At 36.3% G+C, this 16,919-nt stretch overlaps 1 protein-coding gene across 4 annotated transcripts in view; it reads right to left on the bottom strand.

Moving 5' to 3' along the window:
* The window catches only part of HBS1L (HBS1 like translational GTPase), an 82,536-nt gene that overhangs the window by 64,747 nt on the left and 870 nt on the right, over positions 1 to 16,919 (bottom strand). For 3 of the 4 annotated variants that reach the window (XM_020883167.2, XM_070461431.1, XM_020883166.2), the window contains exons 2-4: positions 11,957 to 12,022; positions 4,213 to 4,341; positions 1,192 to 1,386 (exon numbers count right to left, since the gene is read on the bottom strand). In XM_020883167.2, the coding sequence (XP_020738826.2) occupies positions 1,192 to 1,386; positions 4,213 to 4,341; positions 11,957 to 12,022 (390 nt within the window). Of the gene's footprint in view, positions 1 to 2; positions 28 to 1,191; positions 1,387 to 4,212; positions 4,342 to 11,956; positions 12,023 to 16,919 lie in introns of those variants that run through there. The other variant, XM_070461433.1, reaches the window with a different exon arrangement.

The raw sequence follows: 16,919 nt of genomic DNA, 5'->3' as shown, positions 1-16,919 counted from the left end.
ACCTTACAAGAGCCATTAATTTTCAGATGAATAGGTTGACATATGCAGAAGACAGTCACAGCAACCAAAAGGAAACATGAAATGAGGCATTTAATTACTAAATGTTTCTTTTGATTATGACATGAATAAAGTGATACTTGATCATTATTTAATAAAAAGTGAACACTCTAAAAAAAAAATAAAGGATTTTACCTTCCTTTAACCATCATAAGTGACCTTCATACTTTGTTCACTGATACATACAAAGGTAATTACCAAGTTAGTAAATCTGCTAATATTTACAAATTTATGTGAGATTTTAAGTTATTCATAATCAAATTCAAAACATCTAAAGAATCAATGGAAAGAACTAGGTTCACCTATATTTTTAATGTATTAAAAACAGGTAAACAAATAATACCATATAACTTCCACTGTGATCTGGGGTAACCTATTAATATAGCTGTCACATTATAGATTTTTTCTCATACTATTGGTCAGTTAAAAGTGAATCCCAGTGCCCCCCCAAAATTAAAAAAATTTCATTTACATAAAAACAACCCTTATTTCATAGTAACAGGCTGTACACAATTTCACTGTGGCAAAAATCTAGACTCTGGGTTATAAGAAATATCAACCTAGTTAACAAATCACCATGCTTCTACTGGCAGATACCAGTTAAGATAATTAGTTCCTTTCTCATGTGGCCTAAGTTATAAATTTAACCTCAAATTCTAAACATTTAAAATTAAAGATCTGGCTATGAAATGAAAGAGTACTAGAATTATAATACTTAGGATATTTAAGGAAAACTAAATTATATTCATAAAATGCTATAAGCATAGGAGGGATTTTTTTGACATTGTGTGGCTATTAATTTCCATCTCCCAACCCTTTAGTTAAAAAAAAACCACCAATAATTAAAAAGATCTTCAAGACACTAACAAGAAGCAAAAAGTGTTTTGTCTTGCTTTTGTCTAATTTTATTTCCCTTATATTCTGTCACTTGCAAAAATAAGCAGGGAAATGATCAAAAAATAGGCTTTAACAGACTGAAGAGAAAATGGCCAATCAGCTTAAAAATTCACAAACTGCAAAATCAACTGATAACATGTAAAAATTTCTGCCCATTTTTCTTAACAGCTCGATCAAAATCAAAGCCTCTTTTAAAGCATTAACTGCAAAACTAAAAGAGAACAAGTAAAAGCATACCTTTTGCTATTTTTCCTGTAGATACTGCTCCCTCACTCCTGACTTTCAAATTCTGCACTTTATCTTGCTCCAGAACCACTGACAAAGCCTTCTGCACATCAAACTTGTTCTTCAGAACTGCTTCAACCAATACGTCATCTGGCACAGCATCTCCAAGTACCTCTCTCATGTGATCAAGGCATGAATAAAGACGAGCTAGAACAGACAACAATAATTAAAAGCTATACTCAGTGGTGTCATGAAAGATCCCTGAATCTTCAAAACTGAAATAAAGGATTTGAATTTACAGTAGGGTGTTCATTTCTTGTAATTTGCCTTGGCAAAAATTACAATGATTATATTTTTATCCACAATATACCTAGATTCCCTGATCAGAGGAACAATTTCAATAACCACTATAATAAATGTCTCCAAAGTAATACTGATTAACGCTTGAAAAAAGTGTCAATTGTGACTTTTCCCGCAATGCAGGAGACGCAGACTCAATCCCTAGGTCAGGAAGACTCCCTGGAGAAGTGCGTGGCAACTCACTCCAGTATTCTTGCCTGGAAAACCCCATGGACTAGAGAAGCATGGCCGGCTACAGTCCACAGGTAGCAAAGTCAAACATGACAGAAGCAACTGAGTATGTACCCACACACACACAAAGTCTATTTCAGTCAATGAGGATGATGAGGTCCATACCGATGATTTTTTACATGCGTAGAAAGGGTTAATTTTGAAAATATTTCTAACTTACTAGTGAATGGACAAGATAACTTGGTACAAAAATGCCATAAAAATTAGGAAATCCAGCAGATTACTGAGGAAAATGAACATTCATTTTAAACACAAACATTTAAATCTGGGTGACTAAAATCTTTAAGGATGTTTATTTTCTGATGACTATTTTATAAAAAGTAATTACTAATAATATTAATAATGGAAGTTCCATGAGAGCAAAGGCTTTATATCCCTAGATCTTAAAGTAGTATGTGAGACTACTGAATAAAAATGCATGAATATATTAACTTATATTTGTACAGCAGTTGACAATATTCAAAATACTTTACTTATACACACACACACACACACACACACACACACACACACACCCCTTCTGTAATCCTCACAGTAACTCTATGACTTAGATATATCAAACTGCAAGTCATAAAGAGGACTGAAAATCACGGCACTACTTAGTTTAGCAGTAATCAAAATAAAACTCAAGTTTTCAGACTCCCTAATCCATGAAATCAGTCCACAGAATGCATTTTACATTACATTTTACATGCTTACATACTGAACAAGGCATCTACTGGCAATATCCTTTTTTTCGCCAAGTATGTAACACTTTCTCCACTGCTCTTTTTTAATTACTAAAAGTAAATTCTTCAAATATTTGGGTAATTCTGCTTTCCTTTAGTCCAAAATTAATTTTAGGCTAATGAGATAAACTTGAAAAATTATACCTATTTCATAAAAACATGAATTACTAAAACTGGAACAGAATACTTCATATATAGCTATATCATGGTCTATTCTAATTAATTATGGCAACTGTTGTCCACACACACACAAACAGTAGAGAGGTAGAGTCAGGCTATGTTGGTTCATACCCAAATGCCACTTACTAAGCAGTACAACTGCCCCCACGTGACTTGGTGTCTCATTTTCCTCCCCTACAGGATGAGGACAAGAGCTGGCCTATCTCACAAGGTTGTCATGAGGATTAAATATGTTAATACATGAACAGCACTTAGAACAGTACCCAGAAAGCAATTAGTAGAGGCTAGTTACAATCACTATTGTTAGCATGCAATTTTTTTCATGCAATTATTAATACTTACATATGTCAGGTGGGAATGATTACCTTTCATTCTCAAACATAACTCTGAATTTCATACCTCCTTAATCACTCTGAGGCACAGCAGAGAAAGCATAAGACTTCTACTTTACTCCTACCTTCTCCCCCCCTACAATGACAACTGTAAACATTCTTTGAAAATATAATCAAAACTACGGAGGAATTTACATAGCAGCTCCTCTATGAGCTTTTATCCCACTTGCCAAATGTATCTGCAAAGTTGATAAAGAAATTTTTTAATTCTCTGTTGTTTCCCTTTCTGCTTTCTAATTTTGTCTATCTGTGCTTTCCCTCCATTTTTCTTGGTTTGGGTAGCAGCTGACATATACTGTACCAATTTATGCAAAGATCAACTCTCAGATTTATATACTGCCTCCTTCCTGTTTTCAAATTGTTATATATTTTATACTGTTATCAATTTAAAAATATTCATAGAACAAAGCCAGAGAAAAAGCACACTCCAGAGAAGAAGCAAACGAGCTGAGCCCCACTCAGCGCCAACAGACAGCACTGCTTTTACACCTGGTGACTTTGGTCCTACAACACTATTCATCAACCTGTGACTGGAGCAGTGTGTCTGAAATCTTGTCACATTTGAAATTTATTTATAAAAGACAAAAGCCAAAATATAAAATATCTTTGTTAAAATGTTTAAGAGAACTAAAAAGAAGCAAACTCAGAACCAAAGCCACTACTGTTTACAAGTTCTATCTTGAAATTTAATTTACATGACTGTGACCAATCAGGACATTTGTATAGTGTCATTCTGCACTTTTTTTCCATAAAAACCAGTTGTTCGGAACCTAACATTTTGCAAGGAAATGAGCTTCTGTAATCTAACCATAAGCTCTACACAGAGCTTATAAAACAATAAATACTGATAAAAGAAAACAAATCACAGAAGTTTCTCTCCTAAGGAGATTTCAATCACAAATTCTAGTTACTGAATAACAGCCACACAATCAATTTTTCAACCATATAGTTAACCATACAGTCTTCACAAAACATAATTAACAAAATGTAAATTTTTGTTGAAGATGCAAGATATAATGGTAGTTCATACCATTACTACCCATGATCAATATTATGAACAATAAAACTGATAAATAACATTGGTAAACTTCAGTAAATTATTAATCATTTTCGGATAAGAAACATACTAATTCTTACTATACCTTGATCAATTCCACTTAGCTGATGATTCACAAGAGAACTGGAGAATTCTTTCAAATCTTCATAATCATATTCTTCTACGGGTTCAACAGCTGAAGGTTTGTCACGCCGTGAGTAAATAAACTGAGCAGCTAGAATATAAAATGATGGAAGAATGCTGTGCTATAACCATTTCCCATTAACTTTTTTTTTTAAACAACACAAAGTAAAAATTAAAGATTCTGACCTCCTACCTAAAGTCATTTGCCCACAGTCATAATAATGGATGAGAAGAGAAAAAAACTAAGACAAAACATATCATACCCCAAATTCTGCCCAAATGTCCTTACTAACCATTTGCTAATCTCTTCTAATTGTCTTCATTCTTTTCTCCTATTTCATAAACACTGAGCTTACTTTCTCCACAGTTCTCAAAAATTATCTTTCCTAATATCTCATGTTTGCTGAGCGCCGAAGAATTGATGCTTTTGAACTGTGGTGTTGGAGAAGACTCTTGAGAGTCCCTTGGACTGCAAGGAGATCCAACCAGTTCATCCTAAAGGAGATCAGTCCTGAGTGTTCACTGGAAGGACTGATGTTGAAGCTGAAACTCCAATACTTTGGACACTTCATTCAAAGAGCTGACTCATTGGAAAAGACCCTGATGCTGGGAGGGATTGGGGGAAGGAGGAGAAGGGGATGACAGAGGATGAGATGGCTGGATGGCATCACCGACTCGATGGACACGGGTTTGAGTAAACTCCGGGAGTTGGTGATGGACAGGGAGGCCTGGCATGCTGCGATTCATGGGATCGCAAAGAGTTGGACACGACTGAGCGACTGAACTGAACTGAATATCTCATGCTTGCCTACTACTCTAGCTTCCCTGAAATTTTCTTCTCTATGGTACAAATATTTTAAAACTCATATCAAATTTGCTCATTTGCATAATTAAGAATACTAAAAACAGGCTAGTTCAATTTTCACTTTCCAGGAACTACTAATTTTGCTTGAACCCAAGAGAGGACCAAAATCATAGGCTTTAACTTTTAAACAATTTATACTTCAATCAAACACTGACACTGTATATTAGTGCCACATACCTAACTTTCAGGCAGAAGTCTGTGCTACTCTGCATACTGGCAATGTCATTACTCAACACATAACTGAGCATTATATATTTCATTAAGAGGCAGAAAGACAAAATATCAAAGTGATAACATATGTTTGAATATCATACACAAAAATACAAGTGACCAAAGGAGAAAAGCATCAAGCATGGCCAAAGTGTTCACTCTTCCACATCAACTGGATGCCCACTGAATTTCAAGTCTTCAAGATTGTGTTCACAATCGTGAAGGAATAAAATTAAAGTGTTAAGTTTAAGAAGGATAAAAACATCAATACAGTTTTCTAAAGGCAAGGTGTCATCAGAGATTTTACATTATTTAGCTTTCTGGAAGAGCACATAACACGCATCTCTATTGCTCAGCATTCCCACTTTTGACTTCTGGGCATGTTTTCAGGAAAGCACCACCCATAAATGTAAGGGAATCTAACTACATTCAAAATGTATAGATAATGCATATACAGACAATAGAAAATACTACAGCTTAGTGTAACACCTACACTCAGAAAACCATGGTGTAATTCATAGTATATGAATAAAGCTAATAAATAAAATAAAGCTATGATTTATTCATAGTATAAATCAACGATGGCCTGACAGATTAGCAGGAAAAGCAAAAAAAGAAAAGGCAGTGACAAATTTTAAAAAGCCAAATAATTAGTACGGATGACAAGTGCGACAGCAGTACGAAAGATTAAGTGATCACTGAAGACTGGAGCACTTACAATAAAGGCAAGAACAGAAGAAGAGAAATGCAGAGCAGCTGAAAGAATTTAATCTATTCCGCTACAATGCATGTTTCCTTAACATATACTAGTTTATACCAAATGGTCAATAGGGGAATGAGGGTATAACATTCAAGATGCTTTCGTTTATGAGATTCTCCCCACCCCCAACACTTTGTAAGGCAAATACGAAGTTCAACCACAGAGCATTATACTGTAATTGGAATTGTACTGTAAAGTTAGACAGCCCCACACTTGTCTTCTTGGCCAAACTTGGACACAGTTTGGCCCTGTGTCCTGTTCTGTGCTTGCTTCCTGCTTGGCTCTCTAAGACCTGTCAGCATTTTGCCTTTGCAACATCACTCATTAGTTTCAACTCTTTCTACAGGTATATCAAGCTTTCACCTTGCAAACATGTAACAAAATGTAAACATTTATCAAAAATATTTTGTTAAATGTAAAAAGATACATTGTTAAATTTAAACATTTAACAAAAACATTTCCTGGATATTCCAGCAAACTTTCTTTGGAAATTAATATAAATTTCTAAATATGCAAGCATTTTTATTAGATGATTTTTTTGTTTTATTAGTACTTTATAGGCTGAGTGATCTGTCATGACCCTGTTTTTTCCCCACAGGCTTTGTTATTTTTTAGTATACAAATTTGAGGACTGCAGTTTTTCAAGAATGCACATATTATGCTGTATATATATCACCATTTCCCCCATCCTGCACAAGGAAAATACAATATTGCCATTATAAAGTCAGCATGGTTAAATGGTAGGAAAAATATCCTATTTCACAGATTTTCTAAGATGATCACTGTTTCACATAAAAAAAAAATCTCAGAATGAGGGCTATGTCTTACAATCAAGTGCTATCTTAGTATTATGTAATACTTCAGCTGATTTTTTTTAACTGGTATGTAAAGTAACAGTATGTCTTACAATCTATGGCATCTTAGATACAATAAAATGTGGTAGTATTAAAAAATGTAAACCATGCCATTTTGTGCTCGATGATTTTCAAATTACTTTCCCGGCTGTAAACTATATTCAGTTTAGCCTTAAGGTAACAAATATACTTTCCCCAACTTCCTCTCATAGCTCTGAACTGTAAGGAAAAACCTAAGACAAATCAAAAATTAAGTGAGAGAAGAAATCAGATACTTCTATCAACAATTTTCACTTAGAAAATATTGACAAAGAAAATGGAAGTTGTCAAAATCCAGGCTTCCACTCTACCTCCAAGGAGCTATTCTTCCTGGAAGGTTTTCCTACACCCTCCCAAACATAAATCCAACTCAGAAACCTATATTGTGGCCACTGTTTTAGAAGTAAATGATGGCTGGATTTGTTGAAGAGTGAGGAGAGATAGTGGACAGGAAAATTCCCCAGGGACAATAGCTACCAGGGAAAAAAGAAGCATCCAGACCTCTGAAATTGAAATGAGAGCCAAAAGGCAAAAAACAAAAAAACAAAAAAAAAAGTGAGATAAAAGCAATGGAGAGAAAAGGATAAATATAAAATGCTCTTCTATTCTAAAAATTTAAATCACAAACTTTGACAGAAACACTTTCTGAAAAACTGAACACCATAATGACTTGCAAATTTTTCAAGTATTCTGATAAACATAAAAATTCAGAGAATTCAAAACCCTGACTCCTGTAACTGCCTAACACTGTTTCCTAAATATAAAATAAAAATCATGTAAGTCACTCATTAAAGATACAGCTTTCTAGGCTTCTTCCCCTGGAGATTCTGGTTAAGTGGTGCTAGAATGAGGCAGGGAATCTGTATTTTTAGAAAACAATTACTCAGCTGATTGGTATCATCAGAGAAGGTGGGAAACAGCTTACATGTCTCCCCTTTCATCCAAATGTAGTCCACTTTGCTTACCATCATCAGTTAATTTCCTAAAACGTGACCCCTTAATTAAAAAACCTTCAATAAACTGACATTGCACAGCTAAAATTAAAACCTGCCTTCCACAATCTGGCTATTTCCTTTCCATGTCCGCTTTGTGCTCCAACTGCATTCATCATATGAGTCTTCCCAAACACGCCTCACTTAAGAGACCACTGTTCAAGCACTGTTGTTTCCTTTCTCTAGGATGCCACTCTTACTCCCAAATTCACCAGTTCCAATTCCATCTCCTTCCAGAAATCTTTCCCACCTTCTTCAGGCAGGACTATCTCTTTACCCACCATATTATCATTTGAAGGGAATTTTTAACAAGCTTCTTTACAAGTTAACTGATGCTCAATAAAGGTTCTGAGTTGGAATGGACTGAATAAGGATATCTACTTTTAAAGTAATCATACAAGGAGGTCAGGAGACTGAAGTGGCTCTAATGCCTTGGCTGCAAAGGTAAAACCAATCCAGAGTCAATTCCTGTAAAGGCCTCAGGATTAAGAGCATCCAATCACAAAAAGCCAATTATTCTCTCACAAATAATGTGTTTTAAGCTGTAAGCCAATCAAATAATTTCCTTGCTTTGTTTTGTGTATTCTCTATAAAAACCGTGCCCCAACTTCTGTTGATGGAGTGCTCCTAACCACTTCCCATTTGGAACTGATTCAAATTGATGCTTGCACAAATAAACTCTGAAAAAAAATTTTAGTTAGCCTCAGTTTATCTTTTAACATTTCTAATTATATTAGTTGAAACATGATTAAAAACTGTAAAGTTCTATTTACAGGCTCTTTTTGCTATCTCTTTTTTGCTATCTTTTTGCAGCTCCCTAACATAAGTTAAATATTCAGTATCAAAGCAATATTCAGTCAATCTTTCTAAAGAAAAAAAAAAAAAGCTATAACATTTAGCAACCACTTTACCATAAAGAAAACTGTATTTAGCAGAATTTTTAAAAATACACGATAAATTTTAGAGAAATTCCTATTAATTGATAGTCATTCAATTACCAGAATTTATTAGATCATGAATACAATCATTTCTTCAATGAATGACATTAGCTGCTTCTTTAAGAACGAAAGTATCCTTCTAAAACTATTTCTTTTTTAATTGAAAATTCCTGGGAAGAATATACCACTAAAGAGGAATATTAAATGTCTGATCTGATATTACTGATATTTTATACATGTTTTAGAAAATTTAAAAATCCTAAACCATGCGCTTTTGTTAAAAATACCAGTTTGTCACAGAGGAAAGTCAAAACTATTTAACTATCTCCTGCTCTAATAAAGTCAATTTCACTTCCTGGAACATATAAAGGTATTCTCAAATAGACTGTTCTGAATATGAACCATACACAATACACATATCAAGAGCTGTGAGAGATAAGTGATAAATTATGACCTCAAGAAAGGTAGGTCACAAAAGCAAATCTCAGAAAAACACCTTCAGAATGCCTGACCCTTGTGTACTGATGGCTCGTTACTCAAGCATGATTTAGTTCAACAAGCCTAGATAAATGAACGTATTAATCTGCAATATGAAGATGTTTTTCAGTAGTCCCTCCCTCCATGAAGCTTTCCTGTGCAAGTCATAGTCAACCAACTTGCAAGTCCAGTAGTCTTTAGCTCCTATAATTATCTCTTGAATCCATTTCCAAATCCACTGCTATCACCTCTATCCTAAACAAATAGTTCTCAAAGCAGTACCTGTGCCCCACTGAATATGAGATGGGGCCAAGAAATACTTTTCTAACAAATTCTCAAGTGATGCAAATGGCACATGGACCACATTTTGAGAACACTGTCCTGAGATATTTCTTCTAGATTAGTATAATAGTCTCCTAACTATTCTAAGTACACCCACTTAGGTATCACCTTTAATCCAGTCTCCACTGCATATATTTAAAAAAAAAAAAAAACTCAAATCTAATTACCACACCCATATTATCATCAGTCTCATGAACATGCCATGATCTTTACTTCATTCACAGTACTAACTAGTGCTACCAGACACTACTTCATCACCTAGTCAACTGATTATGATGAACTGTAGGCACCCCAAAAGGTTAACCCACAAGAGTTGTTTTTTTTAACACACTGCAAATGACAAGTGCCTGTGAGGCTCCTCAGAAAAACTGAAATTTCTTTTATCCCTAATCTCACTTTTCTGAATCACTGAATAATAAGCTTAAAAGAAATGCTGGTTAAGCCACCTCTCCACTTCTAAGCCAGTCTTCTTTCCTCTGTGATGCTGAGGTTGAAGTCTCTGCAAAGCACATTTCTTCAGACAGCTGGTTCCCTTTTAGGATCAGCCAACAGGGAGATAATAAAAGGAGACTAGGCCAGAGGAGGAACACACATGTTCCTTTCCTTTTTGCTTCTTATCTAGTTACCATCACCCCAGCAACATTTTGTCTTACCAAAATCATTTGTTCCAGTAAACATCATCAGTATCAGTTTTTCCAAAACTCCCAGAACCAACTTCAACTATGACCAGACTGCTGGGTAGAATGCCCTCTTTAAAAGGCTGAACCTCAGCTTCCCAGGGTCCCTTCAGAGACACCAGTACCAACCACGCAACATTCCCCTTCCCAGGTCTGAGCCCCAGCTCCACAGTCCCTTCTCTTAACTTCAATGGCAAAGCAACAAGGCAGAATCTTCCTGCCACACCCCTAGGTCCTAGCTCCAAGGAGCCCCCCACAGGTCCTAAAAGGTTGGCTCCATCCCTGTCTGCTGATTCCCCTAGGAGCCAGAGATGATAAATGCTTCCTAAAGCTACTATCTCCTTGATATTCTCGTTTGCACTTTGTGTTCTCTAATACCTAGTTAACTTTTTATATTAAAATCTCTCTGGCAAAATAACCAGTGCAATTTCTATCTCCTAACAAAATCGTGACTGATAACGGTGTAACACTGAAGAAAGAGAGGAAAGGCTCTGATTAGTCAGGCTAAATGAGCAAAGTACCCATAAAGAGCTAGATGCATTACAGAGTAATAAGTAATAGGACAAAAGATGTAAGGCAGAGTAGGGGTGCTAAGACAACTTCCAAGGCACCTATGCCTTTATAAAAAAGAAGAAATTCTAAAAAGTCAGAAGGGACATATTTAGTCTTCAGAAACTATGAAGAGGCTTAAAGCGGTGAAAGGTTTACAGGACAGTTGAACAGACTGTAAGGTATTAAAGACAAGGCAGACTGGTGGAAATTTCAATTACTACATTAAACCTTCAACTTGTGAAAAATGAACTCTATGAGTTTATTTATGCTGTACATAACTATATTTAATTGGACCCATTTTATGGCATAGTAAAATTCAGCAGAGCATTTTAACCAGTTGTTTATAGAGTAGGATAAAATTTGAAGATAAATGCACTGTTGGGAGGATTAGTAAGAAAAAGGTCTGGATCAAAGACACTGTCTCTGCCGCCAACACAGGAAATGCTTTCATTATGTGATTGCAGAGAAGTTTTTCAGCAAATGAGACAAAAGGTGCAGCTCTGATGTGGAATCCTACAGGAATTTGAACTCTAAATCATTTTGCGGCTCCATCACAAGTTTGAACTATGTACTGGGTTTATTTACAGTAGATAAAATACTGTATGAAGGGAAGTTTATGCATAACTTCAGTGTTTCTAATATTCAAGATTTTCCTGGGGATATAAGACTAACTGCTTTCTGTCTTTAGAAGTTTAGATTTCATTACTGACTAAATTATCATTTTAGTCAATTTAGATTAATTGTATACTGCAAAGAATACTGGAAAACCATAGTTTTGAGAGTTTTCTTCAAATTGTATAAAGCTAAATGAACAATCAAAACTTTAAATTCTATCCATAAGTAATGAAATTATTTTATATACCTTTAAAGTTAACAAATAATTATCTTTCTAAATGGTACATATTACAGTCTTCTAGAACACACTAGTTCTAGAATGACAATAATACTTAACATTTTTAAATACTCAAATAATGAAAATCAAATTTTTTTAAAAACTCACCTGTTGATGGTGAAATACAATAATCATCCTCTACAGAGTGGCCATAGAGGTCATCATCTTCAAAATCTAAAATAAAAATACAAGAGATAAAAGTATTTACAAGTTTGTCTTCTATTCTTAGTTATTAATGAGGAAGCATCTGAATTCTCTCCAAAATAAATTACTGTTCACATAAATTAAAGGAACTTAGAATGTCTACTTTTCAAAAAAAAAAATCCAAACATTGTACCAAAATTTGGTATTTACTGACTTTACATATTTATAAAGACATATGTGTTTTTAGATTTTTAATTGACAAAGATCTGAAATAAGCCACCCACCCATTTTACTCACCAAGTGCCTGCTCTAAGCAAAGCATTTATTTTTCATACAACTGACTAGCACAGGGTATACAATCAGACCACAAAGGCAGTTTCTCTTCATGCAAAGCTAGGCAACGTACAAAACCCAGCTTATCCTAAACTCCTCTCTGCTCTAGCTAATTGGTCTTTTTTCCTACTGATTAGAATATGGTCTTTGCCGAGGATTTCCTAAGGCTGTTTCCTTCTCCCAGCTAAGGTTCCAGTTCAAACATCATCTATCTGTGGACGTCTTCCCTGACCACTCCTGGTAAAGCAGCAAGCCCCTCCCCTACCGCCTGTATTCTCGAGCACTCTCCTCTAATCGAATGTCTTCAGAGCACCACACCTGGTTCACTCCAGGAGACTATAAGCTCCTTCAGGGCAAGACTCTCTAAACAACTACCTGACACAGGCCTGACATAAATTAATACTTGCTTTATTATCAATTAATGAATCCAACAATCTATTAAGTAAAAGCCCCTAAGGAACATAAACGCGCTTCCGTAAGTGTATTCAGTCACTGGACAAACACTGACACTGTGACAGGGGCGAGCAGAGGCATTTGGGGAACACGACTGAGTGACACGCACATTCCCAGATCTCTGCAAACCTACAATCAGAGGGAGACAGAAACCCGGTGGTTACAAAGCTATGTAACAAGTGTCTGCCGGTGGTTACAAAGCTATGTAACAAGTGTCTGAGTTACAAAGCTGGGTAACAAGTGTCTGACACATGATCAAGAATGACTCTGGAACACACATAAGAACAACAAAAACAGAGCTGGGAGTGGGGTGGCTAGGGAAAGATCCCCCGGAATATCATGTTGTGAACCAGTTCTGAAGGACAGTTAGCTAATTTCTGAGGATACTCATGTAGCAGCAGCAAGAACTGCATGTTCAAAGGCTGAGACCAAATACTTATAACAAATAAAAATTACATAAATGTTATTACTCAATAAAAACATGCAATATTAAATAAATTTAATAATTTATTAAATTATTAAACAATAATCACCATCCTGAGTTAATAAAAATTATTAGCAAATAAATGAGAAGCCAGTCACAAAAAACTTGGATATTAAAGAAAACAATTTCTTTTTACACTGAAATGGACCCTGAAATTGTTACAATTACTAAAAGATAAACACAATCCTTTCCTATGATCTCTGTAAAGTGGTTCTTTTCCTCAACAATATTCTGGAGTATTTACTGCATAAAAAGCACTATGCTGGCTACTGGAATAAATATAAAGCATGGGTTTTGCCTTCCTGGGATATTTATTAATTAATGGGTGAGACTAGAGATCTCTTCAAGAAAATTAGAGATACCAAGGGAACTTTTCATGCAAAGATGGGCACAATAAAGGACAGAAATGGTACGGACCTAACAGAAGCAGAAGATATTAAGAAGAGGTGGCAAGAATACACAGAACCACACAAACAAGATCTTCACGACCCAGGTAAGCAGAATGGTGTGATCACTCACCTACAGCCAGACATCCTGGAATGTGAAATCAAGAGGGCCTTAAGAAGCAGCACTATGAACAAAGCTAGTGGAGGTGATGGAATTCCAGTTGAGCTATTACAAATCCTGAAAGATGATACTGTGAAAGTGCTGCACTCAATATGCCAGCAAATTTGGAAAACTCAGCAGTGGCCACAGGACTGGAAAAGGTCAGTTTTCATTCCTATCCCAAAGCAGGGCAACACCAAAGAATGTTCAAACTACCACACAATTGCACTCATCTCACAGCTAGCAAAGTAATGCTCAAAATTCTCCAAGTCAGGCTTCAACAGTACGTGAACCGTGAACTCCCAGATGTTCAAGCTGGATTGAGAGAAGGCAGAGGAACCAGAAATCAAACTGCCAACATACATTGGATCATAGAAAAAGCAAGGGAATTCCAGAAAAACGTCTATTTCTGCTTTACTGACTACTCCAAAACGTTTGATGGTGTATATCACAACAAACTGTGGAAAACTCTCAAAGAGATTAGAATACCAGACCACCTTACCTGTCTCCTAAGAAATCTGTATGCAAGTCAAGAAGCAACAGTTAGAATTGGACATGAAACAACAGACTGGTTTCAAACTGGGAAAGGAGTATGTCAAGGCTGTATATCGTCACCCTGCTTATTTAACTTATATGCAGAGTACATCATGCGAAATGCCAGGCTGGATATAACACAAACTGGAATCAAGATTGCTGAGAGACATATCAATAACCTCAGATATGCAGATGACACCACCCTTATGGTAGAAAGCAAAGAGGAACTAAAGAGCACCTTGATGAAACTGAAAGAGGAGAGTGAAAAAGATGGCTTAAAACTCAACATGCAAAAAACTAAGATCAGGGCATCTGGTCCCATCACATCATGGCAAATAAATATGGAAACAATGGCTGACTTTATTTTCTTTGGCTCCAAAATCACTGCAGATGGTGACTGCAGCCATGAAATTAGAAGACTTGCTTGCTCCTTGTAAGAAAAGCTATGACCAACCTAGACAGCATACTAAAAAGCAGAGACATTACTTTGCCAACAAAAGTCCATCTAGTCAAAGCTATGGTTTTTCCAATAGTCATGTATGGATGTGAGTTGGACTATAAAGAAAGCTGAGTGCCGAAGAATTGATGCTTTTGAACTATGGTGTTGGAGAAGACTCTCTAGAGTCCCTTGGAATGCAAGGAAATCAAACCAGTCCATCCTAAAGGAAATCAGTCCTCAAACTCCAACAGTTTAGCCACCTGATTTGAAGAACTGATTCATTGTAAAAGACTCTGATGCTGGGAAAGACTGAAGGCAGGAGGAGAAGGGAATGACATAGGATGAGATGGTTGGAAGGCATCACCAACTCAATGGACTTGAGTCTGAGCAAGTTCCAGGGGTTGGTGATGGACAGTGAAGCCTGGCGTGCTGCAGTCCATGGGGTCACAAAGAGTTGGACAAGACTGAGTGACTGAACTGACTGACTGAGGCAGTCATGTAAAGGACTACCCATATATCAGAGAAAAACAAAATCAGAGTTAAGTAGAGGAACCAATAAGTTTGGGAGCACAAAATCTCTGTAATGAAGTTACAGTACTTTTGAGAATTCTTAAATTATTATCTGAGAGAAGGGAAAGCTTAACAGGGAAGACGAGAAATAAACCAGACACTTAAAATAAATAGAACTTTTACAAACAGGAAAAGGGGATGAACCTCTGATGCTATAGGAACAGCTTGGTTATGATGTCAACAACTGTTCCAAATAATCTGACAACCTGATCTGGGGTCACTAAAGTGTGAAGATACTTGGCACTCACTCCCTCCAGTCAAGCACCTCTCCTTCAGGATGCCTTCCTTCACACAGAAGTTCTGCTGAACTCCTCCAATTCATTCTCAACAGTGCAACCACTTAAGTAGCTCCCACAGCACTTCATAAGCACACTCTGTAGCATTTCATAATCATCTGCTACTTGTGTATTTTCCCCTTTAGACTCTCTCAAACATCTTACTGTTGGTCCCCAAAACTCTCTAAAAGTTCTCTAAGCACTCAGTTAATGTTGATTGAGGACACAATATCTATTAAAGAAATGAACAACTGTGATGACCTAGAGGGGTGGAATGGGGTGAAGGGAGAGAGGCTCAAGAGGGAGGGAATATATATAATGACTGATTGGCATTGTTGTACAATAGAAACCAACACAACAGTTCAGTTCAGTCGCTCAGTCGTGTCCGACTCTGCAACACCATGAACCACAGCACGCCAGGCCTCCCTGTCCGTCAGCAACTCCCGGAGTCCACCCAAATCCACGTCCATTGAGTTGGTGATGCCATCCAATCACCTCATCGTCTGTCGCCCCTTCTCCTCCTGCCCTCAATCTTTCCCAGCATCAGGGTCTTGTCAAATGAGTCAGCTCTTCTCATGAGGTGGCCAAAGTATTGGAGTTTCAGCTTCAACATCAGTCCTTCCAATGAACAGCCAGGACTGATCTCTTATATATAATGACTGATTGGCGTTGTTGTATGATAGAAATCAACACAACACTGTAAAGCAACTTTTCACCAATTAAAAAAATTGTAAAAAAAAATGAATAAGTAGTAATTAGGCCTATTCAAGTCTTTTACAATGTATTTGCAAAAATATCTCCCAGGCTAAAGTCATTTCTCAGGTAACACTGCTCCACAGGCAATACTTAACACCCACTGCAATATTTAAAAAGACTTCTTAAGTGATCCCCAGGTAGATTGGATCACTGTCTGGAAATCCTGCACAGGATATTAGCTTCCCTCCACTATGATTAGCATAGTGATGTTCTAGAATAATTTGCTGGGAATGCTAATAACAATCACCAATACACTAAGCATGCTTCACACTCTGTACTCAGCAAAGTGATTGATCTTTATTCATTTGCATTCCTTCATATTTATAATTTTAGCTTGTATGATGCTAGGTGATGCCAATAACTATCCACTGCTTAGAAATGTTTTATCCCAAACTAATTATCTTTTTAAACTCCTGGACAACATTCACATTTTTTCCCCTTTATTTCACTTTTAAAATCAGCACGTCCTTTTCAAAGCCCCCTTTCTTCTAATGCTACTTTTTACCCTCTAAAGTACATTTATATTGAGCATGACCA

Source organism: Odocoileus virginianus, chromosome 34 (genome assembly GCF_023699985.2).
Source record: "Odocoileus virginianus isolate 20LAN1187 ecotype Illinois chromosome 34, Ovbor_1.2, whole genome shotgun sequence".
Taxonomy (NCBI): domain Eukaryota; kingdom Metazoa; phylum Chordata; class Mammalia; order Artiodactyla; family Cervidae; genus Odocoileus; species Odocoileus virginianus.
The sequence above is the reverse complement of the archived record's forward strand: the minus strand, read 5'-3'. Positions and strand labels throughout refer to the sequence as shown.